We start from the raw sequence: 26,438 nt of genomic DNA, 5'->3' as shown, positions 1-26,438 counted from the left end.
GTGTATCAAAACTAGCTTGCTGGATAACTAACCCCAGGATCAAAAGATTAAAGGACAACCTTGACAGACAGCAAAAACAGTTCTAAAATACATTCCCAATCATTTCTGATTTCACAACAACATGAAATGTATGTTGTATGTTATCTCATGGCAGGTTGCAAGGTTAAATTAAAAAGAAGAAAAAAGCAGAGCATGAGGAAGAAAGTGAAGATTGTCCAAGTTAGTGAATTTATTGTATGGCCTCATGACATTGTATCCAGATTCTGTAGGTTTAAATGAGGTTAGATGGTGTTGTATAGGTATAGGGTATGGCCCATCAGTCCAATACTGAGTGGATGGCATAACTGCTATCCCATTATTTATTGTTATCATTTATATATTAAATAGGTTTTTCAGACATTCCTGTTTCAGCTAAAACCTTAATCCTTATTACTGAATAAACACCAGTAAGTGTAAAGGAGTATTATGGCTGCTTGCCTGGGCTCTAGAGTCCTGCATATAGGGTCATGACAGGAGTGTCTGCCCCATTCAAGATGTTGTACTTGTAGGGATCCAGAGTGGATCACCCATTATGGCACTTGTCTCAAATGCAGGCTGAGCACAAAGGCTCAGGTTCAATCCCAAACATATCGTTAGCCATGGAACAAATTGGCATTGTTCCACTGGGGTTGGGGGTTGGTATCAAGGCATTCCTCATCTCAAGCATGCTGCAATTTTCTCCAATGACAGCAGAGAAGCACCTATCGTCCAACTGGTGTCCACTGCACTGTGGTGCAGTGCGTAGCGGTCGGGTGGCTTGTAGTAGTGTGTCCAGGAAGGTAGGTGCAGTTTTGTTGGTTGTTCTGAAAGCAAGCATCGAGGCCTTGAACTTGATGCGGGCAGCTACAGGGAGCCACTGGAGCGAGACAAATAGAGATGTAACGTGGGCCCTCTTCTGTTGATTAAAAACCAGACGCACAGCCGCAACTGCAGAGGCTTAATGGTGCAGTCCAGTCTTGAGATGACAAGAGCCTGGACAAGTAGCTGCGCTGCATATTCAGATAGATGGGGCCTGATTTTCCAGATGTTGTACAGTGCAAACCTGCATGATCAGTCATTGAAATTTGTCTCACGTCAGCAGTCCTGCATGACTGCAGATGCAATGATACAAGCATAATGTGTAAATGGGAATTCCAAAAGGGTTTGCATAAAAGGGTAAAATAATTTTTAAAATATGTTGTGTATTTGCAATCTGCAAAGGGTTACTCCTCCAAAGTGTGTTGTCAGATCAGTCCAGTTGTGTTAAGCATCAACCCAAAGAGATCAGTCCCCAGAGGGACCTACAACCCAACCAGCCAAGCCTTTTGGCTCATCCTATTACACTACTTTGAGATCTTTCTCGAACTTTCTGATCAAGCCTTTCCAACCAGTCAAGTCTTTCTAACCAGTCAACCTCTCATGTCTTTTTTGAATACCAAAGCACATTTCCTTTTTTCTCTCCAAAGAGGTGGACATTGCATCAGACTGACCTCAGACGTGACCATCTCTACAGCAACCATTGATCTTATCTTGACTAATATATTGAATATCTTATCTCTGTAGGTGGGCTCATGGGTATGATTTTGGACTAATAAGCAAATATGTGCTCCCAGAATTCTCTCTGTGGAAGGGAATTCAAGGCTACTCTGCCAAGAGCTTAACCGTTGCAAATTCCTTCTGTTACAGATAACACAGGCAAGAATAAGTGCAAGTAAACAGCTTCCCATTCTAACGGGAGTGGTTAAATTATATCCAATGCCCTTCATATTTATTCATACCTGTAAATATAAAAGGAAAATCTACTCATTGTATCAATTTCTCTGCTTAAACAATTTAAAAATGTGATACTTTAATTGTGATTACATTTCACAGACTAAATTCAGATTGTTCACACAAAATGTATTTTGCTCCAAAAGAACAATAATTGCATTTTTGTATCCCTCTTATTCATCTTTTGAATAAAACTTAACAAAAATGTGTACAGCAGTATGTTGTAATTTCAATAGTATCTTCATGAACCATCTAAAGGCTTCCAAAGGGTTTCATGTTACTGTGGTGTTTAAAAACACACACAATAAATTCAGCAGGAGAATGCACCATCAATGTTAAGGTCAGAGTGTTCTCCAGAGACTTCAGAGAAATGGCCATCACTTCCACAAGTTGTACTTGTGAGATGGCCACAAAACAATTCAGTGGTTTGGGGGCGCAACCATAAATCTAAAGGCAACAGCGGGAGGTCTCCAAATTGTGAACTGGTATGTTCAGGACAGATAAGTGTCAAAAACTACCATCTGACATTTCCTGCATGTTATAACACTCATGGCTGGGTTGTAAGGGAGAAGGCCTTTTTGGAAGGCAGACCATAAACCACAGGCATTCCCTCTCTTCCCAGAACTCATGCTTGTCCAAAAATGGACATTCCAGCACAGCAAGAGTCCAAACCATTCACCCAAATACAGATTATGTGTGTAAAGAAATCTACAAAGAGTTGGTTAACTGAGCACAAAATAAATGTTTTCTGCCGGTCATCCCAATCTCCTGAGCTTTGAATTAACTGTGTGGTTTCAGCTCGAGAAAGGTCAAACTCAGTTTGCAAAACAAAAGAAAAACATGATCTAAAGAGCCCAGATTTAAAGAGCCCTCCCCAGAAGTGCTAACAGGGGTGTGAATAAAAAATGTAACCCTCATGTCATCTGGAATAAATAATTACTTGTGAACAATACAATTTAGGACTATGGGATGCTATTAAGACATTAGAAAAATTCAAGCAGAAAAATATAAAATATGTATTTCTTTCTGCTGTATTTTTCTGTGCTTGTTTAATCGGGGGCAGAGAGAGCTGTAAATACAGGACACTGTGTCTTTACCTTGCATATAACCTCATCACACACGATCACACACGTGCTTCTGTCCTCCCTCTTTCTCTTACTAGCATGTATGCGCGCACACACGCACGCACGCACACACACACACACACACACATGCATGCACACACACAACAAACAAATACACTCACACACAGACTACTTGAACTCTGAAACTCAGATACATATATGCATATCTTACACATACACAAAGGCATAATACACACATTCACGTAGACAAAATATATAATACATAATACATAAATAATTCTGATAGATAAGGCCATGAACTCTTGCACCTGCACTCACTGATATTAAAACACAATTTGTCAGACACATAACCTCATGTCAATTATGATCAATAAATCACAAATGCCCTGGTATTAACATAGATGCTCCAGGGGAGACTAGAGTCCTGGTCTTCTTTGTCCTTAAGCCAGGACTAGGCATCTCTTTCTAAGTTTGAAAGGCCATACAGAGCTTCATGTTGCAGCTTGCATCAACGGTCCAACAGCTGATCATAAGTGGTAACCTCAAACAATGTATTACTGAAAAAGTTAATTAATTAACCGGAAGGCCAAATTGTCACAATGAGTAACCTAAAAAATGTGACATTAGGGACATAGAATAATAAGTGACAGAATTATAACCTCAATGTACCTTCATGTATGATGGAGGTGGAAGTAATACATTTTGTCTTTTTCTATGATCATTTTTGTTGTTCAACACCCTGTGACCCACTGCTGTGTAAATATGACAATACTACACATTTTTGAGATTTGAGTTTATTAAACATTTTTGAGATTTCAGTAATTTTGCAAACTATCGATTGTGACACACATCACCAAAAACAGTCATCTGTATATGCTGATATAAACCAATATGCAAAATTTCCAGTACTAGAAATCAGTATTTTAATTAATAAATTTAAATGATATGATGTTATGATTAAATGTACTGGCAGTACACTAAAAATGTATGTCTCATCCAGTTTGTGAATTTAATATTCTACCAAGCATATGCGTCTACTGTACACTGTATAGTTTGGGGGATTATCAAAATGTGCTTTGAAATTCCTGTTCGGTAATATTGAGCATGTGAGTAGTTTAACTCACCAAGTACATATAAATACCCTGAATACAAATCAGTGTTTGACAAAGCCCTGTTAGTGTTAGTTTACCCATCTTGAAGCTTTTAGAGGGTCAGTGCTGGTATCTGCTACTGACTCATTTGTGTGCATCATGGACAACACTGGAAAAATTGTATGGATCAACACAGAGGTGATGAGCCAGTCTGATTTGTTCAGTGTTGTGTTAATACGCATCAGGCCCGGGTCAGTTACTATGTGTACTGGTAAAGTGCTGAAAGAGTTAATTCTTTTACAAAATTTCATTCCTCGGATTATGAATCACATGCAATGGCAACACCTCCTGTGCACAGCACTTGTGGGCAAAGGATGTCCCTCTGTGACTCAGATTTCAGTCTGATGTGTGAGGGATTAGTCACGCCTAGAGAGGTGCAGAACACAGCATCCGCAATGGCTGCTCATTACAATTACGTGAATGTGCGCCACCTGGTGGTCTCTTGGAGAACCTGCACTTTTGAGAGATTAGCGATTGAAGTGGTTTGATACCTCTGGTTACAATGTCGGTAGCTCTAATAGAAGTGATATAGGCCCAGCGCTATGGGGGTGCTTAGGAGTGCATTGCACCCCCAGACGGACGTCAATGCACCCCCAGGTGTCATCTTATATCCCGATGTCTGCATAGTATTTGTGACTTTTTGTGGACCCCCGCGAATTGCGACTGTATTTTCTCCTGGCGCCGAGCCTGGAAATAAATAACATATTTGAACGTTCTGCCTGCATAAAACCTTATTTGTCATTTTTAACGTACAGCAATTAAGGAAGCTTGTCTTTGAGTACCTTGGCTGAAGGTCCCTCTTTCATCTTTAGCACTACTCTGACCTCTGCTGGCAAGGGAAGCACTAGCCTACTATTACTACCACGAGTACAAAAAATTATTACTATAAAATTAATAAATCCACTGTAAAACCCAATTCAATAATTCATCTAAGTATGTGTATTATCAACAGACTGTGAACTACATATGGAAAGCATATGTATAAGAGCATCTATTTCTCTTCTTCCTCTTCCTCTTCCTTTTCCTCTTCTTCCTCCTCCACATCATCACCTTTATTTATGTAAACAGTGAGCAGGCTGTAGGTTTGGATAAAAGAAATTTGGTATCTTTTTCAAAAATGTTATGTGTATGTCATTATGATATTACAGAAAACAACTGCTAACATCACAGTTATTTCCCACTCTTGACCACATGCTGAAATGTTATGTGAAGGAACATGAAACCTGACCTTTCTCTCGCTGCTTTTAGTAGGGGCAAGTTGATGCACTTGTAAAATGCACTTACATTTCATGCAAATGCCATGAAAGCATATCATGTCTATAAAATGTCAGCCCTTCCCATAGAATATCTTATTGGAGCATATATGGGCCAGTAATATTAAGCTGCTATCTATCATCTGCACGTCACCGAGTGTTGTATTCTGTATATCGTATAATGTATATTGTATATTGTATACCACTATTGTACCCAAGATTTCTAATTTTGTTACATTTATCAACAGGGTAACAGATATGTCATTGGAAAAAATCATGATATGAGCATGAAACATACCAATAATTAGGGGCAGCAGTATTAAGCAGCATTTAGCTCAGGGCTTAAAGCCTTGACTGAACATTGCAGCTGAACCTAAGCTGAATCTGTTCCAGTGAAAAATGAGGCTGGTTCCTAGGAATGGTTAAAATGTCAACCTTTATGAGCACGTCCCATTAGAAATGACGAATTAAGAAAAAGATTTACATACCACATTGTCTGAGATAAACCATAAAAGCTTTTGAATGCAATGTATTCTAGTTATTTTCACTGAGCTGCACACACACACCCAGCACATCTTGGCCTGCAATCAATGGCTCTCCTAAACTACCTCCGAAAATCAATATGCATTTGTGAAGAAGGCACCTACATGACAAGCTGATACCACCCCCTACCTCGAAAATCAATCAGGCAGAACTGTTAAAAAATGTACTTGAACCTGGGCAGAAAAGCAGCTGCAACCCCGGATTATGGGTTATTATGGCAAGCCTACTGTTAGGGAGTTGACGGGATTTGATGACTTTGCGATCGTAGGCCATGCACAATACTGAAACGCTGAATGTCTTGCACATGCACAAAATGCCAGGTTCCCATCACTGCTTTAATCTTGCAACTGAACTTCCTGTGAAAGAGCTGCTGAGCTCCAGGGAATAACCCTCGAAAAGTAACTCTCTGAACAAGAGCAGCACAACAGGTATTATGCAGGGATGATAATGGGAGTCCCGGCCATTTTTGTTGTTATTGACATCATTCGTTCCCTCGAGATGAACAAAAATGGGTTTCATATTGACTCTTTAGGCAGGCAAATGCGAATGTTTACTGCCTTCCTAATTAGTGCTATCTACCTATCGATTGCTATCTGCAGGCATGTCACATAATCAATCTCTTTGGCATAACATTTATTTTTTGCATAAGTCAATCAGCTGTGGAGCGCTCCATTCAAATTTATCTGGGTAAGAGTAATCCATGTGGTTAGTGCGCTGAGTGAGTGGGAATTATGGTAAATGCTATTGACTGTGGTGTATAAGTAGGCTGCTATGGACATCTGACATTTAACCACACTTGACACCGAGGGCAAGGGATGCTGTAATCCTTCATGATCTTATGGAGCCCATGCAAGCCTTGCTACTGCTTCAGGTTCAGTGTACTCAGTATGGTCATTATGATTCAGCGTCACAAAGTACCGAGTGATGGACAGATAAAGGAGATCACATATGGCGGTTATTATTATCATAATCATAATCTGTTCTGTTTGCCTTGAGAAGGGTCAGATGAGGCTGGTTCTTGAATCCCACTGAGTCATCATTTTGATTAATGCTAAGCCGCTAAATAAACACAGCTGGACTGCTTTCTTTGTTAAGGAATGAACAGCATTTCAAATGCATCTGTATTTTGTGTATTTTGTTATTTGCCATTTGGAAAAGCTATTTGCAATTGGTACACTGTCATTAGACCATGAATGTATGTTAAAGGAGACAAGGAACTGACCAAGGCATCCAAACAGTTAAAATTGGATCTGCTCAACTGAGCGCCCACATGAAATGGATGTGTAGAGTCAAAAACAGGGTTAAACTTCAAATGATTGTTGTCATGATCAAATGAGACATGATCTTGTGGTGCTAATGGGACTCAGGTTTATTAAACTGTTTTAGAAAATTTGGCTAACAATAGAACAATGAGTTGAATATGCATTTCTGATTAAGTCAGCTACTCAGTTCACCTTGTGCTCTACATACTAGTACCCTTTTATCTTAAAACCTACACACTACAGTCACTGCATTTTGGAATGAATGGAAAACAAAACACTAAGCTATTCCACTCAATAAGCCTCTCACTGCACACCCCCAAGCCTGTATTATTAGGAGGCTCTTACCTCAGTTGGAAACACAAACAGACACACACACATCAACACAAAACAGGTAAAAGAAAGGAACAAAAGAAAGGCTGAAACATGGTCATGCTTTGCTTCTAATATCGTTGACTCCTTTTTGCTTGTGTTATACTCTGCCTCACTTGTAAGTCGCTTTACATAAAAGCGTCTTTCAAATAAATACATGTAAACGTAAAGTCGAGACCCTGGCAGACAACAGCCTGTACCACCTCCCCTTCCTTACAACAGCGGTCCTTCTTCTAAAGATGAAGACTAAGTTCACAGCCATGTACCATGGCGGCTCTTTGTCTTCAGTTCTTGTTACAGGCCACGACTGGTCCATCTCTGCACCTGTCATGCCACACCTCTGCCTTTTCAGAGTGCAGCAATCTTCATGTATGCTGGCAACGATAACACACACACACACACACACACACACACACACACTTTACTCACAGTTGTGTTATTCATGGCTGCTGGCTGTGAGAAGGGGGTGGGAACCTTCCACAGTTTAGTTTCTCACTGTTTTCCCAGCCCACAGTGGCAGCGTCACTCGCTCCTTTGTGCCATCACCCCCTTCGTAACCTTCCTGTTCCATCCCACTTCCTGTTCCATCCCACTTCCTGTTCCACCGGATAGTCACAAGGCCTTCGTTACTGTGTCCAGCATCTTCGGCTAACTGCAGCGCTGCACAACTTGCTCTTCCCTACTCTCACTCTGTGCTTCCTCTGCAGCTTTAAGTGCAGTTTCCAGTGAATTCACAGGCATTAGCTGTCGCGCACACATTCTCACAGTAAAGAGACATCAGTATGAGCCTCCAATTCACAAATCCTCTTGATTTCACAGGTTTCAACACCCCCGGGCATGAACCATGATGCTTTCTCTGTGGTTTTAGTCATTTGATGCTTTGTAGAGCCCACCCACCTACATCTCAAAAACAGTCATAACCATCATTTAGTAGTTGGCACCCCCCGGTTTTCACAGAGAAAGGCAGGTTATAGGTACCACTGTTAGGTGATAGTAGCTCAAAAATTTGTGTGTCCCTAAAGATATATGTGGCCCTTAGGTCTGATTTCACTTTGAAAAGAGCATGAACAATCCCCCCACCCACTGGCTTACACTGGACCAGTATAAGCTCCTTTTCAGAGAATATTTTCTTATTTGTGACGCCTGCACCCCAAAGCACTCACTCCCACAGCTCCTTCATTTATGCATCTAGCAATAGTTTCTGCAGCATCTGTGTGTGGTTTGTAGGTCCCTGACATGTCAGTGAAGGGTCTCCTCTTGCAGCTGTAGATAGTTTCTTGTCTACTCTGGTCATTCATAGTTGGCAGTGACCTCTGGTGGCAGTGACCCCCCTTACATTCTACCACTTCCCTCAGGTGTGAACCGTGCAGCTGCCATTCTGTCCAGCAAGACTCCAGTACTAATACCTCTCTGTCTTTGAACTTCCCAGGTGTACCTGTTCCTCTGGAAATGATCTCAAAAGGATATCTGCATTTATGTGGAAAAAAGTCCTTGGCTCATACTTAACTGCTTATTAGCTAATTAGGCCATTCAGTGCTGTTCAGTGGTGACCCACTCGGTCATCGCTAGATGCATTAAGGGGTCATTAACTGTGAGCACAGTAGTGTTATCTTTCCACAAAGAGTTCCTTCACCTCACCTTCACCCCTCACTTCAGAGCCAAATGATCTTCTTTTAAAGAGCTATACATCTGGTTGTTCCAGAGGTTACAGGTTCTGACTAGCATGGGTGTTTCCTGGCTCACTCCCACCTTGTGCGTGTGCGGACATGATGAACCCCCCAGTGCCTCCGGGCTGGTGTCCATAGACAGACAGAACGGCTCCATGGAATCCATGCAGGGTAGGCTTTCCGCAATCAACAGCGCTTCCTTCAACTAGCCGAGCGCTACACGACACTCTGGTATCCAGTCAACTGGGCAATTTTTTTTTTCCTCTGGGTTGTGGTTGTGGTTCAAAGGCTGTACAAAACGGGCAGTGGTCCTGGAAAAAGGCAGGATGAAGGGATGGAATACCCTTCAAATCCCGTTTCACTGACCCTGGAGGCCCATCCCCACAGCCGGTCATTTCTCCAGCCCCACCGCTCCCTCCTCTCGCCTTGCAACATGCCCCATATATTTCTGGATTCGCTGGATTATCTTGCATTTCCAGCGCTATAGCTTCAGACCATGCCTCCATACTGAAACACAATGTTTTCAATGGCCAGAGAATACAAGGTGACATCAACTAACTTGTTATCAAGTATGGCTTGTTTCCATGACACCCAAAGCAGCACAGCTTCAGCCTCTGGAACATTATTGGTGTGTTACATTACATTGCATTACATTACATGCATTTAGCAGACGCTATCATAAAACATGTAGAACATAAGTGTATCCATTCAATTTAACGAGCAACAGTGTCAGACCAGGCTAACAACACTCCCAGACCAGTGAGTGTGAGCATAACACTACTCAAGCCCAACCACAAGCTAACTTGTGCAATCTGACGGAAGCCAAGTGTACTAGCAAACACCAGTCCCTAGAACACAGAATCCAAAACGCATCAATATGCGTCAATACTACATGTAAAATAAGTATCAAATGTTAGAAGTAGCAGGTGTTACGAGGGTGGCGATTGAAGTGGAAGAGAGATACAGTCTAAAGAGCTGAGTCTTCAGTCTGCGTCGGAAGATGGCCAGTGATTCTGCCATCCTAACCTCCGAGGGGGAGTTCATTCCACCACTGAGAAACCCGTGCAGACAGGGATCACGTCTGAGAAGATTGACCCCCTTGGATCAGGACAGTCAGTTGCACTGTAGATGCAGAGCGCGGTGATCTTGAGGGAACACAGGGTCTGAACAGCAGCTGTAGGTATGAGGGGGCTGTCCCATTCACTGTCCTGTGTGCCAGTAAGGTTTTGAACCTGATGCGAGGGATAACAGGAAGCCAATGAAGTTATGAAGAATGTTACAGAGCCCAAACAGCACCACAAAATTTATGTATACCAAAGGTGCTCTGGATAAAATTTTACCTGCCAGTAGCCATGTGCTACCCTATGCTAAGTCATATGCTAAGTCCAGCAGTTCTTTCAAGTCCAGTTTTCACACCTTGAATTACCATAAAATTGTGTAGCTGTGTCTTGGGTAACAAGGAGCATTGATGATCATCAGTAGTTTCAGATATTTTCTGTATACATGTATATATTTACCATGGGCCCTTCCTTGCAGTCTGTTTTAAATCTCAGGCTCATTTTTGTTGATGTTACAGTAGCTTACTAGAATTGTAGGCTGTTCAGTTGTAATGAGTTAAGATGTTAACTCATTACAAATGAACTGATTCTAGAGCTATTCTGTTGCATCACACCAGTAAAATGAAAAACATTTTACTTGTTTGAACAACCATTAAATGATGCTATAGTGAGCTGTTGTGCACATCAAGCTCCAGCAAGCATTGACAATCATCACTGAACACAAAGAAACAACTAGAACTTCAGTTTCGGATATTTACCACAAGTCTGCGTTTGTACTGATCTAATCTAGCAGACAGTTTTAATTGTAACCCTCAGTTTTTTGCTGTGACTTGGAAACATGGAAGTAGAATGCTGGTGCATGTGTATTGACTCCTCTGTACAATGTATTGCAGTTACTGTGCACAGGCCAATGTGATGGCTTTGTTTGTTTGCATTGAAGACTACATATTTTTATTGTAAGCTTCTTAGGTGCTATCTATTATTTAGAGGAAATACATCTCATACATTTTTATAATAAGCTGAATAAATACTGAGGAGAGAGAGAACAGAAATTCATGACATTGCTCCATTATTCATGACAATAACCACACTGCTGATGACTGGGGAAACTGTCACAGATGGTATTATATTAGCTTCCACACAGTGATTTGTAGCTGTATTTAGCTCATATGCATTGCTCTGAATACACCTGAAGCTGAGACCCTGCAGGCTCTGGCTCCTGGAGACTGAGTTTTGGTGTCAAACTGACCATTGTGTGCTTTTTACTTGAAAGTCGTCCTCCTGTGATACTGTGAGCTAGATCAAAAGCAGGTTCAGGGCAGCTGTTGGTTTAAAGGTAAATTCTCTGAAGATGAATCAACTCTTTATGGGGGACCCTTACCCTTGCTTTTGATTCAGTCTCTTGACCAACAGGCTGCCAGTAGGGGTAAGGATCCCAAAAGTTGGGATCCTAACCCAAATTACCCACGATTAAGTTGATTCATTTTCACTTAATTATATCTGATGTTGTAGTATTACGGTACCTTTTTGCACATCAGATTGAATCATTTCAAAGATAACAAAGAGATTTTGTTAAATAGTTTATATATAGAGAGATTTTAAATAGAGAGACTGGAGGTGTTTTTCAGTCAATTAAAACTTTTCCGCAAGTTGTAGAAAGGTAAAAAGTACAAAGGTAGTAACAGATACGATCAACGAAAAGGGAAACAGCTACAACTGGGTGATTCTTGTTTAAACAGCATGCTGTCTGATTGCATTGCGGCATGAAAAACAGGTTCAGGACAGTGGGTTCTCTGCCCCCTCCACAGGCTCCACTGCTGTGATGATTTGCAGAATACAGCTCTGGGTAAGCAGTTCTGCCTCCTCAGTGCAAATTCCACTGAAGTACTTGCATGTAGGTGAGTAAAGGAATCATCTGGTGTGCATGTTGTGCATGCAGTTAATGGTCTGGGAGTGTTTTTAACCCAGTCTGTCACTGTTGCTCATATAACGTGCATGCATACGCTTCTGTTCTTTTGATCTGGAAGTCGGTCCGGATAAGAGCATCTGCTAAATGCATGTAATGTCACGTAAATGTGACATAATCTCACATCAGGGATGGTAAAAAACGGTCCAATCCTGAGGATGTAAAAAAAAAGATCTCGAGGTTCCCCAGCTCCCCCTCTGGCAAACTGAGCCCTGCGGTTTGAGCTCCCATTCCTCTCCTTTCACTCTGGGGCTGTTCTCTCTGTCAGTACAGGCTGTTCTGGATGCCCCGTGTCTCGAAATCCCTCCCCAACTGCATGCCCTGCAGTGGCAGATTTTTACCTGCTTCTATCGGGGAGACCTCCCGCTTTGCCACACCCTCCAGGGCCGTGCTGACGAAGCCCACCTGTCACTCTTCTGTCATCTGGCATGCCTGCAGCACAGACTTCACCTGAGCCTGCAACTCGCTGAGGGGCGTAACATGACCCCCCCAGAGGCCGCAGGAACCCAAGGAGTGCTCAGCAACCAGGGCACAGTCATAAACCTGGCGTTAACAGACTGGACCTGTGTGCGTGAGGTTCAAATGTGACTCTGAGGTGCTCCGAGTTCCATCTGATGGAGTGTTGGTGTTTTCTCAATCATAGCAGACTCCAGAACATCTGCTGCAGTTTAGCTCTTCTGGTACTGCCAACACGTGCCTTAGTGTGATCACTTGTAAACAAATTAGCGAGATTGCTCAACAAATTACCGTTAACTGCTCGGTTACAAAAGAAGAAGAAATCTTGGTGCTTGTCTTTTTGGTATTGCTGTTTTGGAGAGATCAGGAAAGACACACATTCTCACTATGCTGTGTATGGATATTTGCCATACAGGCCTCTGTTAAAACATTAAGTTTCAATATTTGTTTATTGTGTCCTATTGGTAATATTAAAACTGGATTATGACAACAAGCTAGGAGAAAGTGTTGGAAAAATTCCCTTAGGCTATGGCATTTTACACAGGCTAAAACATGCTTGCCTCTCCTAGGCTCTAGGCCAATGTACTATTGTATTTACAGTTGACCAACTCACTGTGCCAGCATCAATTTACTTTGGAAATGCCCCTAATTTGCTTCAGGTGTAGGTGACCTACAGCTAAGGCGGTTCAGTGGAAGTATGCCTGAGCTTGTCTCCACTTGGAGAACCACCCCCGCTATTTCCTCTCCATTCGTGTAACCCTGTGTGATACGATGCAAATCTATCCACCTGCGCTGGGTTTAGCCAAGTGTCACTCTTGCAGAACCTGGTCAGTGTGGACATGCAATCTAGCATGCAAGGAGCAAAGACACCAATAGGAGAGCTTTTGTCACACACGCAAACAGATAAGCGCAGCTATCGAGACATGTGTCTAAGGCACATATATACATGTGCACGGCAAAGGTCTCATTAAAGGCCCGATTCCACAATAAGGACTGGGAGCCTTCTTAGAACCTTCTAGAATTGCTCCACGGCTCCTTCTCTCTTCCCCCTACCAAAGTGACAGTGTCACTATGCTGGATGTGGAAAGCACCCTGGTGGTTATCAGCTTCCTGTTCTGCCATAGTTCCTGTTCCAGCTTTTGTGGCAATCTGCTCCTGCTGTCTCACCCAGCTTCATCTCAGGTCTGTGCAACACAGCAAGCTCTCACCAGCCAGCTCTCCTCTCTTTCTGCATTTCAGCATGAGGAAAACTGCATACATTGTCACAGGTACGTTAGACAGGTGCATCACCTGCTCACTGATCCTCTTGTTAACATGTTAAAAGCCTGTACTGTTCACCTACTCCACTCTCAGTACCTTCGCAAACTAACCTGCGCTTAATTCACTTGGCAATGCTTAATTTCATTTGCAGTGCCCTCAAAACAAGGGAACCGCTGAACATAAGAGGTCTGCCGAACAATACTAGAGCTAAATAGCCTAATTTTGATGTAGGCTGAGGAGCAACAAAAAATTAAACTGGCCTGTTTGAAGTGAGCAGCACATATACAGAACAACCACAGTTAACACTGAAGAGGAGGCAGGGCAGATCACTTCAGTGGAAAAAGTGGGTTACAATTCAAATGCAGCCACGTAAAATTACCCATTCTCTTCTCACCTTGGTATTGAGAGCCCACAGTCTCGTAATAAATTAGGTAAGAAAGTGAGCTTTGCAATAGTACATCATGCTGAGATGGTCAGATGGTTCACTCTTGACTCCGTACCTTCTGTGTTTCAGGTATACCTCCATGCACTATGTAAATGCTGCAAGAGGAAGACACACCATGGACACTGGCCTCAACTGAATTTGGCTTTGGTTGTGTTTTGTGCATGTGAATAATTTCAAAGGTGTGGATCACACCTAAGCGCTATCTCTGGGCTCGAGGGCGACTTTGAGCTGTTTATGCAAACACACCCTCCACATGATGTATATGCAACTGAGAAATGATCAATAAGCCCTGAGGACAGAACTCAGTGTGGTTTCACAATTTCAAATCCTGCGTGTTGTGTCAACCTCAACTCCACCTATTCTTCAGCAGGCCTTTTGTAATGTGGGCAAGATTCACTCACAGTTTGCTTGCTTGCAGTCATGAAGAATCATAAGTCGTTCACTAGGGATAACTGTTTATGTAGTCAGCCAATCCATTCCCACAGTTGCTCTGGATCAAAGAACTGTTGACATGAAGTTAATGAGAGAGATTCATTATTCACATCAATTTCAAACTCAGTGGGATTCTTTGCTTTTCATTTTGTGTTCCAAGAGCCTTTGCTTGGCTCCAATCTGTCTACAATCTGTCAGTGAATCAAAGTCCCCAGTGCAGTGAAGGGGGACACTGTGTCTTGGGAGGTGCCTTTCAGACGATCCATTTAACCGACAGCCAGATTCAAGGAGGTCATTGGAGGTTGTGTACACTTATTGAGTAAGTAGGCATTCAAGGGCATGCTGCATTAGTAGTTGGTTAATTACAGTCTCTCAACATTCAGTGGGACATGTCCCCCCCATCCCCTCCTAAACCTATGCCTATGAGGGCTGTTCCGTTTAAATGCCCAAACTGGCTATTTGCATCCCACCACCCAATCAGCTCACTCAGTTGATTGGGTATGCCATCTCTTGCATTCCCTATCACCTTGTTCCCACAGGTTGTCACTGCAGAGGTGAAACCAGCTGCTGGCGGACCATCCCAGTAAAATAAAGGCTGAATAAAGTAAATAAACAAGGCTGTGCTTTGTCATTGTTCCCTCCTCTTGCCACTCTTTCTGGCTTGTTCTATCCTGTTTTCAGGGCATGGCATTAGGGTTGAAAGTGAGATCGGAAGTCACACCAGTTGCATGGGTGTGTAGCGTGAAAAGAGAAAGCAGTAGAACACAAAAGCACTATCTTCAGTGTAGCTGTGTAGATTTGACAGCTTTCTCTCTGAGGTTTTTGAAGGAACGCTGATGACACCAGCAGTTGCTTCATGCGACACATCCGTTGAGATTTCGCGAGCTGCCTTATGAAAAAAAAAAGAGGGACCTCTCCTCTCTGTGTGGGAACCAGTTGCTGAAATACCAGGAAATCGATATCAGGGTGGTTTTGGTGTAAAAAAAAGCACCGAGCAGCAGCGGACTGACTAGCCCAAGGGCCTGTGGAGTGGGAGTGTACAGAGCTGTGTTCCATCACACCGCGGAGGAAGCAGCGCCCCTTTAAACGCCCGAAGCTCGGCTCGCTCCCGCTGAGAACACCGTCTGCAGCAATGGAGTACCTCTGCCTTCTGCTCATACACGCTCTCCTGGTGGGCTTCACCTTCGCAGGTGACAAAGGAATTCACTGGACTTACCAAGGTAAAGCTTTCCTTCTTACCTGTCCTCCTGCAGGTATCTCACCTGTTGAAACTTTTTGACTTCTCACACCTCTAAGGTAGTATTCCCACGGTAGTGTGTTTGAACAGCACTTCTTGAATCTCTGGCTTCCTAATTAACTGAAACCTCCCCCGTGTAATGTATATTCAGAGACAGGCTGATTGTTTTTTTTTTTAATTTCTCTCAAGTTATTTCTGTAGTTTGACAATCTGTACTGCACTTTTTTTATGTATTCATGCCTCCATGAATACTGGTGTGTTATAACATTGAATAAATTACATGTGATACTCTGTTCATGTTTTGTCATGTAATCCTTATTAGGTGCTTCACACAGCCACTGTGTTTTGATGGTGAAATGACATTATGTTTTCACCATCACATTTTACATCTAGGGAAACGTAAATACGCTACAATTAGACACCGTCTAATTTGTCTACATTTTCAAAGCTGACAGAAAAAAGCCGTTAGTCTTATCTTTGTTGTTAAGTCTTACTACATAATCGTATAATTTATAAGCGAGTAATCATAAATGATAAAAAAATAATAATTGGTTTTGTCCCTGACTAAAGCTAACAGGGAGAACAGTTGTATGCGCACTTAGACTCCTGTCATATTGCTGCATATACCGTAGACGCATTCTGATCCACTAGCGCACTATCCAAAACACGGAGAATGTTAAATACGTTTGTACACGCAGATAACAAAACAAAGTAGCAAAGTTTCCTCTTGAAGTCTTACTTTTTAATTAGTCTCGGTCTTTGTCTTTTCGGGACACTTAGAGGGGGCCCTAGACCAGATGCACTGGGCGGACACATACCCAGAGTGCGGCGGGCGGAGACAGTCCCCTATCGACATCCAACGGAGAAACGTGCGCCACAACCCCGACATGCCAATGCTGGAGCTCACTGGCTACGACAATATGAGAGGAAACTTCCTCATGACCAACAACGGACACTCGGGTACCGCCGGATGCACCACGTTTGCCTCCGACATAAAATTCTGCTCTTTAAGACAATCCCACTTTAAACGCATTTACGGTCACTGGTGTTGTACTGTATTTTGGAGTCATCTTAGTTAATCGAATAGTATGTAGATCTCACTCGTAAACAATAGCCAGTCAGTTTCATTGATATTTGCTGCCCTCTAGTGCGCATATATGGGAAGTTCGAGGGGAACGCTCAATCTACCCACACTGACCTTGTCCGTATCTATGAATTATCAAGTTGTTAAATAACATCTAAACATCACAATTAATAATATAATATTAATATGCATGAAAAAACACACATGCAACACACGTAGATTGATGAAATGATTAGAAAAGAGGTGATAAGGTCATGGATGAGTTTCCTGTTGGATGAGTTACCTTTCTCATTGCTCTCGACAGTCCAGATCGACCTGCCACCGAGCATGGTGATCACCGCGGGACTCCCTGGACGTTACACGGCCGTCCAGATGCACCTGCACTGGGGTGGATGGGACCTTGAGGCTAGCGGGGCTGAACACACCCTGGACGGCATCCGCTACATGGCCGAGGTGTGCGGGGAAACTCATTTTTATTGACAATACACATATTACAAATCGAACACATTCCTGCAAGTCAGTTTATGTACCATTTTAAGTTTTATTCCATTTAGACACACTTGAAAACATTGTACACTGTCTGAAATTCGTTTGGCACGGCATTGCTTCTTTTTTACTGCCCGTAAGCAGTGAAATAGGCTACACTGATACCGTAGTGTTGGTGGAGATACAAAACGCTACCGTCTTGTTTTTCCGTTCCACCGATCTCTTCTCGACATCGCACAGGTTGCGCAAGTGTGAAGTTTTATTACACTGGCAATAAATCTGGTATGTCGCGTATGACAACGTATAGCGCGGCCCTACAAAACAACCACACCTTTTAGCCTACTTCAGACGTGGCGAGCACATGTTTGCAATCGCGCCCTACGGTTTGACTCGTCAAGAGCTGGTATTAACAGCGACCCTTTGCCCGAATTTTCTTCATAATCGGAATTATACTCTGTCCTAGCAGACCTTGTGGAAGGGACGACGTTAAATTAATGTTTTTTTTTTTTTTTTTTTTTTTTGCGGTGACCCCAATTTATAATCACATTTAGCTTCTGTCTCTCCTCTTTCATGTAATGACACTCAAGGAGTAAATAGTGTATCTGTTTCTCTTTGTCTCTCCGCCTCTATCTGCGGTTCTCTTAAATTGGGTTGTGGAAAGCAGCCATGGGGCTGATCTGATATAGAAAGCAGTCTACAAATCTACAAGTCCCTGCCTGAAGCTACCTGCTTATAGCAGCTTTGGAAATAAAACCTCAACTGGGGGTAAATTAAAGTGTTGCATAACTTAAAGCAAAGAGCCCTAAATTACACCACTTCACAAATTACTGAAAACTGATTACATTTAAAGGGTGCAAAAAAAAGGTAACGTGTTCATTGGCCTGCTAATGGAGTATTTCCCATTTGAGCTGATTAATCAGGATGCATTTACAAACTAGATGACAGTGCTCTTTTTGTCAAAAGCATCTCCTCTCTTCCCATGCTGTGAAATCCATGTAGAGATGGTGCTAAGGCCACTCATGAATCTGCTCGAAATCTCGTTCCATGAAACAGCAAAGCCCCAAAATCTCGGATCTCAAGCAGCACGTAAAACAGTGAACGCTCTGCCATGTCACAGAAATCATCCACTCGCTTTTCCTTTTTTCTCCGTCCATCCCCCTGCTGCAGCTGCATGTCGTCCATTACAACTCTGACAAGTACAAGAGCTTCACCGAGGCCAGGGATAAGCCGGACGGCCTGGCGGTGCTGGCGTTTTTCTATGAGGTGAGATCACCGTTTGAGGCCTGTGGAGTGTGTGCTCTCACCCTCTCTCAGCACAGGAACATGCAGAGAGCTTTGCTCTGTGACATACATACACGTGCTGTGATTGTGATCAAGCTTTTTTTACATTACACACAAACATACACACACACACACACACACACACACACACACACACACAAATAGTGTACTGTGACTGAAACATCGTTCCCTCTAGATATTTTTGGCTTGGTTTAAAAGCCAATTTGTACCTAGTCCCCAGAAATACTTAAGACCAAATTGTGCATAAAGATTCAGCTGCCTTAGATCAAACAAAGCTTCAGATCGTTGGAGGTGACGGTAGGTGAACGTTGCCTTGGCAGTAAGAGGTGAGTAATTGTCAGAAAACCACATTACTTTAGCAATATATGATTAGCCTTTCCATAAATAAAGAGGCCAAGCACAAACCAGCTGACCCTGCGCCCTCCATAAATCTGAAAGGCAGTGGAGTTAGTCAGTGCTGCCAGCGCTGGTCAGCTGATTGTGGGCCAGCACTCAGTGTGACAGGGGGCTCCTGCAGGAATGTCTGGGTCTTTGACAGCAGCCCCCGGTCGGAGCCACGGATTAGCAGGAGGTAATCACTGCAGTCGTGCTGCCATACCTCTTCTCGCTCGCGCTCCGGCTCTGTGTCAGGCCTGGCTCGTCAAGCCTCCCTTCATACAAGTCTGGTGACAGCTGTCTGCTTGAGTGAGATAAGTATGCATGGATAGCCTGTAACCCCAGGTTATTGCTGTTGCTCGTTAGCGTTAGGTAAAGAAACACCCGCTATGTGTTCGCTGAGCGGGTGAATCACCCGCCGCTTTTGATTTCTCAGCCTTAGCGCATACATTATCTCAGTTTCAAGGTTTTTACCAGACATGTTGTCAGGCCTGACAGATTGCTGGTAAGTAATGCCATTTCGCTGCAGGAAAGGCCTGGTTAAGTGAGACAGCTGCACGACCAGGGTGCTGCGATGTCAAACAGGCTTTTGTGACAGACTCACATGTTCCTCTGCGAAATACTTGTACAGTGATATAAATCAGATGGATTATTCATCTGGCTTCTGTTTGGTGTGACAGTACAATGCTGTGGTTACAGAGCTGAGCCTGTTAGCCAGAGGAGGCAGGTTTAATTCCCAAGCAGGTCACTGCTATTAAACGCCCTTAATTATGGTACTTCACTTGAATGAGCCAGAGGTATAAATGGGTTGAAAAGGAAGAATGGAGGACAGCAAGCTAATTCACGCTGGATAAGCATGTCGGCTAAGACAAAAAACAAAAACTATGTATAGAAATGATTAAATGTCTGTAATGGATAAACCATTCAAATGATGACTTGGGCAGGAGGGGTAGTGGGTGGATCTACATAAAAAACACCATGCTACTTTATTCTCACAGCTCACCCAGCTGCAATCTCTGTGTAAATGTTAAATGAACACCCACCTACTGGGTTGTGCTTGATAAATATTCACTCTCCGTCTGATTTGTTTCCATTTTCCAGGACGGGCATTTTGAGAACACCTACTACAGTGATTTCATCTCCAACCTGGCCAAGGTGAAGTACGCAGGTGATACACCGATGATCATGTCAACAGTCTCATAGGCTTAGACCTCTCAAGCCCCTCCCCCTGGCCCCCTTTCCCTCCCCTGAAATCCTGCCTCCGTCCATGTCCCCGCTCTCTCTTTTCAGGGCAGTCCATGAACATCTCCTCGGTGAACGTGCGCTCCATGCTGCCGGAGAACCTGAACCATTTCTTCAGGTACCAGGGGTCGCTGACCACGCCACCCTGCTTTGAAAGCATCTTGTGGACTGTGTTCGACACACCCATCACGCTGTCCCACAACCAGGTAAGCCCTGGGAGCCTGGAAGCAGCGCCCCTTTCGTATGCAGGAAATTCCTCCTCATAGAGAACGCTGTAGGTTCTATGTGAAAGTTGGAGTGGAGTCGGCTCAGGTTTAACCTGCTGAGAACAGGCCACACTCTTCCCTCATGTGAATGTACATGGAAACCAGATTATTCCAGTGGGGCCGTGTCCAGCTACGTACTCGCTATTCCTTTTGAAAATGCAAAAATTCCACTCACTGAGCACTGATCGTTGATGTGAACATTATCTGAAGCTCTTGACCCGTATCTGCATGATTTTATGCATTGCACTGCTGCCACACAATTGGCTGATTAGATAATTGTATGAATAAGTAGGTGTACAGGTGTTCCTAATAAAGTGCTCAGTGAGTTTATGTATTATGTAAAAAACCACAACTGTTAACATTTACTGGAACAGACAGAGGCAAGAGTCAGGTCTCAAAAGATCAAGCCATTCATGTTGACCCTCAGAAAGAGAAATAATGAACTGAATATTATATATGAATATGTATATAAATATAAATGTATGTAAATATGAAGTGGTTATAAGATCATTGTCTCCTTTGTTTATTCAGATTAGGAAGCTAGAGAGCACCCTAATGGACCACGAGAATAAAACCCTGTGGAATGACTACCGCATGGCGCAACCACTCAACGACCGCGTGGTGGAGTCCTCTTTCCTGCCCCGGCTAAGCCAAGGCAGTAAGTATCTCGGACAAAAGTTTCACCAATAACCGTATGAAACCTGTTTCTAACACGATCCTCGTCACGCACACTTTTTCTGCAGCGTTTTGCCGGCAAGAGGAAATCGAGTCAAGGTTACTGAAGATAGAGGACATGATCACAAACATCGGAAAGCGCATTCCCTCAAGTATGTTATCGTTCTATGTTCAACATAATTTCAAACAATAACCATTTGTTCTAGCAGTGTCTAAAAAGGGGTGGCATTGACCCCGGGGAAAAATGAGCAATAGCCATTTCCTGTTTGCCTCAATATTATGGCTGTGCTCAGTGTTCAGTTTTGTGTCACCTCTTCACTCCCTGCATGTCCTCTCAGGTTCTGCTGATGAGTCACTATCGCCCCCGGATGGTAAGCGCCTCCTTTAGGTGGTGGTTGCTGGGCAGTGATCTGTGGACGGGGGTTTCGTGTTCTCATTATATTTATTGCTGTTATATGTACAGTGTCCTCCATATTATAGCCATACCCTTCTTTATCTGTAATAAAGTTCACTGTTAGCGAACAGTAGAAGATTGCTCTGTGCGTTTCTCTTTGGATTTACGCATAACATTTGTAAATGTTTTTCACTAGAAAAACAGTATCCGAAACAAGTATATGCTGTATCATGTTTTGTGTGCCTACTTAATCAATGGTGTATATATGCATATGGAGGGCACGATACATACACAATATACAGAGGTTCTGAAACTGTGGTCTCTGGACACCCCCCTGGTGGTCTAAGGGAAAATGACTATCTTAAAAATAACTTGGCATTCATTTTTTGTTGGATAACTTACTTTTACTTTTGTATTTTTATTCACAATTTTTTGAAGTACTTTATTTTTCCATGATTTTTATTTTATTGCTTTTTTTCTTATCTTCTCATGCCCCAAGGCCCCCACTGTGGAAAAAAGTTTGAGAGCCACTGATATATGATATTATTGCAACTGTAAGGGTGATTGGGATGGGCAATCTGAAGTCTTTTCCATATTCCAAAGTGAATCTGAAACCCTGTGTGCTGCATCGCTTAACAGTAAATGATATCGACCATGTAAAGTGAATCTTTGGTGTAGTGTTGAATCTCTTCTTCCTTCTCGTCCCCTATGGCTCAGGGCCGCGAACCTTCAGCCCGCTGGTGCTGCACCTCCCTGAGGGGAGGCCTGAGAGCTATGTGGGGGTGGCCCCCGTCCGCGATATGGGCCTCCAGGCCTTCACAGTGTGTGCACACCTGCGGGCGCTCCCGGGCGGCGTGCACACCATCCTGTCCTACTCCAGCGCCGCTAACGACAACGAGCTCACCCTGACCACAGGCTACGAGGTGGGCCTGTGGGTCGGCAACGAGTTTGTCAACTTCGCCCACAGCTTCCACACGCAGGACTGGGGCTCCTACTGCGTGACCTGGGCGTCCGCGAGCGGCCGGGCGGCGCTATGGGCGAACGGCGAGCCACAGGGCCAGCAGGACCTGCAGCGGGGCTACGAGCTGCACCGCGGGGGCGCCCTCATCCTGGGGAAGGACCAGGACGGCCTGCTGGGCATCTCCGAGGTGGACGGCTTCGTGGGCTACCTGACGGACGTCAACGTGTGGGACCGCGTGCTCAGCGAGGCCGAGGTGCAGCAGCAGGCGGCCTGTGGGAACGCCGGCCCCAAGGGCAATGTCCTCTCCTGGGGGATCGGCCAGCTCAGCCTGTACGGCGGGGTGGAGCTTGCCAACAATTACAGGTGTCCCTGAGCTGGGGGGCCATGCCTCCCTCCCACACCCTCAGTTTCTCAAACTTGGCGCCACTGTGTTAGGAGGATTGTGGAAGTCCAAGGGAAAAAAATCGTATTCTGAATAGAACAAAATGACTGATTTGGTTTGGAATTTTTGATAAGGAGCAGAGAAATATTTTTTACGATACAAAGAATATCAAATAAATATCTACAATGTAATCTGAAATGTCGTGTATATGGTTTAATGAGTGTATGCGTGTGTTTTATGCAGGTGTTAATGTGTGTGTCGGTGTGTGTGTGATTTTAAAACCAGGAAATTTAATATACAGATATAATTTACACAATGATGCTGCTCAGTAGAAAAAGTAAACAGAGGCAATCTTGTAACTGTCAGTGGAGATACTCAAGTCTGCAACTCAATATAAAGAGCAGCCACACCAGAAGCAAGCCCCGATAGCACAACTTGACTTTGCTGTAAAAAGAACATTCAGCTGACATCCACTTTTCTTGCACAGCATCGGTAAAATCAAAAAATGGACAGGCTAGGCTATTTTGAAGTTGTCAATGGAGTTGATACTGAGAGCACTGATTTCATGGCATTATAATCAATGAAACGCACTGATACATCTGGTTGATTAATCAACAATTATCACAAAGTGGGGAATTGATTACCCAGAATGCACACTTGATACATCTGCTCTAGGAGTCACTTTAAACTCCAATCCCCACCGATCATTAAATGACAGGAGCTAATAATTTCCTTCACACCATGTATGTAAAAACTTGGAATTCCTGCTTATCAGATTTGCACTGCGAGGATATAAATAACAGACTCCCCCTGTTCTTGTTTTCCCTCTGATTTGTAAAACCAAATGAATGTGCTCAAGGAGAAGTCCTTTCAAATGCAGATGAATAGGTACGATTGCTAACGACCACTGAGCGCCGTTCTCTCAAGGTGCAGTATAATGTTACGATCTTGACATTTGAATGGCATCAGCAGCCAGCTACTATAACCCTGCAGCCTCGATCATATAAGCCACTGACGTCAAGCAGTTATGCTTTTTTTCCATCATGTAATGAGGTACTTAGTGGAAAGCTTTTATGCCTCCCCCCTCTCCCCTCACAAAAATAAAAACAGGCAAGCATGCTTCTGATATTTCATGATTATCAAATTGAAGAAATGGCTGATCTCATTCAGACTACACACACTGTGCAGTTTTATCATGTGCACATATTGACTGTATTGATTTCCATTTTAATACCAGGGGTGTAAACCTCTCTCTTAACAATGATATAATGCAATATTTCCACCCAAGCAATAATAAGATATATCGGAATATATCTAAGGATTCACTCGATGTGATTCGATACAATACATTGATGAAATCGGATTGAACATAACCTTAAAATCATTCTGTGCTTTTGAAGAAATGTATAGTATCTAAGCATTAGTTTATAATATGCCAATGGAATAACTTAATTATAAAGTGTAAGATTGTCTCAAGCACTTATTTCACCCAAACTGTTGATATGAGTAAATAGAAATGAAAAAACAATGGCATGGATCGATTCCCATGTGCAATGCCGATGAGCCGATGAACCACTACGCTTCTAAATGATACTGCCTGATGTACTCTCAATGGCTGGCGTGCAGTGGCTGCAGTTTTGTTCTGTGTCAGACGTGACCCCCTCGTCCTCCTTGCCCACTCGTGTGGTCATGGCCCTTCCTTTGCAGGTCTTTAATATTCAAGTCTTCCGTCTCCACGGAGATGGTGGCGCCGTTCCTGTGAGCAAACAGCCGGCTGATCCACAGGGGGGGTGCAGTTGTTGTTGTTATTGTTCCTGCCTCGTTGCCCAGATGTGTGCAGGATGTGGATGAAAGGGAGGACTCAGGACACCATGTAGGCGTTCCGCTGACACCCTGGGCGGAAGCACAAGGGATAAAGCAAGCAACAGCACAGTCGGACACCGGAAGGGGGTTTAGATGATCTTAAATTATGTAACGGTGGCTGTTTTCAAGCGTTCATATGATGGTTAGGTGGACATTAGGGAGTTTGTGAAGCATTGAGAATGGGGCTTACAGAGACGGCTTCCTCAAAAACTGGCGGCACGCTACAGCCCGGGTTCGAACCCGACCGTGTCACTAGCCGACAGTGACCGGGAGCTCACAGGCGGAACACACTGGCTTCATTCCGCCCGGGATAGGGGTGGGTATATCGGCAGGGGCTTCCGTCCCATCAGCAACAGCGACCCCTGCTGGTTGATCGGGCACCTGTGGTCCACGTGCCAAAGCTGCATACGAAATGTCTTCCTCCAACTCATCTCTGTGCAAACTTAGCTTGTGGACGGGGGGGGTTGTGCAATGGGACCGAACATCGATGATAAATTGGACATTCCAGAATTTGGGGAATTGGCCATTCCAAATTGGGGAGAAAATGATAAAAATGAAAAAGAAAAAAAAAACAGGCAGCTAACAGGAACTTGGCATTGGTGGCATGGTGGTCATAGAGCAGGACTTCAAGGTTGTGGGTTTGACTCCTAGATGGGCCTCTGCTGTTCCTCCAGCAAGGTGTTTAAGCTGAAATAAACTAGTATCCAGATGCTCAACTGGGTAATATGTAAAAATATAGGTTGTTTTTGTCAGTCATCCTTGCATAAGGCCGTCTGCCAAGCCAACATATGATGTAAGATCCATTGTGTTGCAGTCTTGAGAGAGGAGGTGGACACATGCAGTGCTTTCACAGGCAAAGGGAAAGTGTACCTACAGTCAGATATATCACAGTATAAACCTCAGGTGGTGCTGAGCACAAGGGTTTGGGCCTAGTGGGTTTCAGCAGGTATCTTAAGAGGCCTGATTTACAACAACATACCCTCACCCTTAATGCCATATTACCTCAAGAGTTACCAGTGTGAGCAGCGTCCTTTGAAGGCCTGGTCCCAGCAGTCATTTGGGGTGGTTGTTTGGCTCATTGATGCAGTTTCTGGAGGGGGAGGTGAAACAACAGACCCCTGTCAGAGGCCTAAATAATGTGTAACTTCCAACAAGTGTAAAATTATTCCAAAAGAGCATCTGAAAGAGTTTTAATCTGGCCAATTTTGGGCAAAAGGGACAAAGCATCAAGTCGAATTACAAAGGAATTTCAAGCACAATTGCTGTGTTAGTAGCTCACAGATTATATCAGTGTGACATATTTTCTAGGCGAATCTGGCAGTGCCCAGCTGTGCCCACAGATCTAAAAATGGGCCAGTGTCTGGAACACACACAATGCCAGAAAAGAGCATCATTAAAGACTATGCAAGTCTGTGACCTGCAAAGAACTGCAAAGA

The 26,438-nt window shown here is 43.6% G+C and overlaps 1 protein-coding gene across 2 annotated transcripts; it reads left to right on the top strand.

Annotated features, from left to right (window-relative positions):
- Positions 1-15,443: 15,443 nt before the first annotated feature.
- ca6 (carbonic anhydrase VI) lies at positions 15,444-23,291 on the top strand. 2 transcript variants are annotated; one of them, XM_036532241.1, is made up of 10 exons: positions 15,444-15,955; positions 16,753-16,932; positions 17,361-17,509; positions 18,710-18,805; positions 20,321-20,387; positions 20,510-20,667; positions 21,259-21,385; positions 21,471-21,554; positions 21,741-21,773; positions 22,514-23,291. In XM_036532241.1, exons 1-10 carry the CDS (start codon positions 15,868-15,870, stop codon positions 23,128-23,130), a joined length of 1,599 nt encoding a protein of 532 aa, XP_036388134.1. In that variant the 5' UTR covers positions 15,444-15,867; the 3' UTR covers positions 23,131-23,291. The 2 variants fall into 2 exon arrangements, with proteins under 2 accessions (XP_036388134.1, XP_036388135.1); XM_036532242.1 differs by lacking the exon at positions 21,741-21,773.
- Positions 23,292-26,438: the final 3,147 nt, after the last annotated feature.

Source organism: Megalops cyprinoides, chromosome 6 (assembly GCF_013368585.1).
Source record: "Megalops cyprinoides isolate fMegCyp1 chromosome 6, fMegCyp1.pri, whole genome shotgun sequence".
NCBI classification, from domain to species: Eukaryota; Metazoa; Chordata; class Actinopteri; order Elopiformes; family Megalopidae; genus Megalops; species Megalops cyprinoides.
Note: the sequence above shows the minus strand (reverse complement) of the source record. Positions and strands in the feature narration are given on the sequence as shown.

Coding starts and splice junctions, on each gene's coding strand:
- ca6 (XM_036532241.1), top strand. CDS start 15,868: ATGGAGTACCTCTGCCTTCTGCTCATACACGCTCTCCTGGTGGGCTTC. Junction 16,933..17,360: donor GACCAACAACGGACACTCGG/GTACCGCCGGAT, acceptor TGCTCTCGACAG/TCCAGATCGACCTGCCACCG. Junction 21,386..21,470: donor GCCCCGGCTAAGCCAAGGCA/GTAAGTATCTCG, acceptor CTTTTTCTGCAG/CGTTTTGCCGGCAAGAGGAA.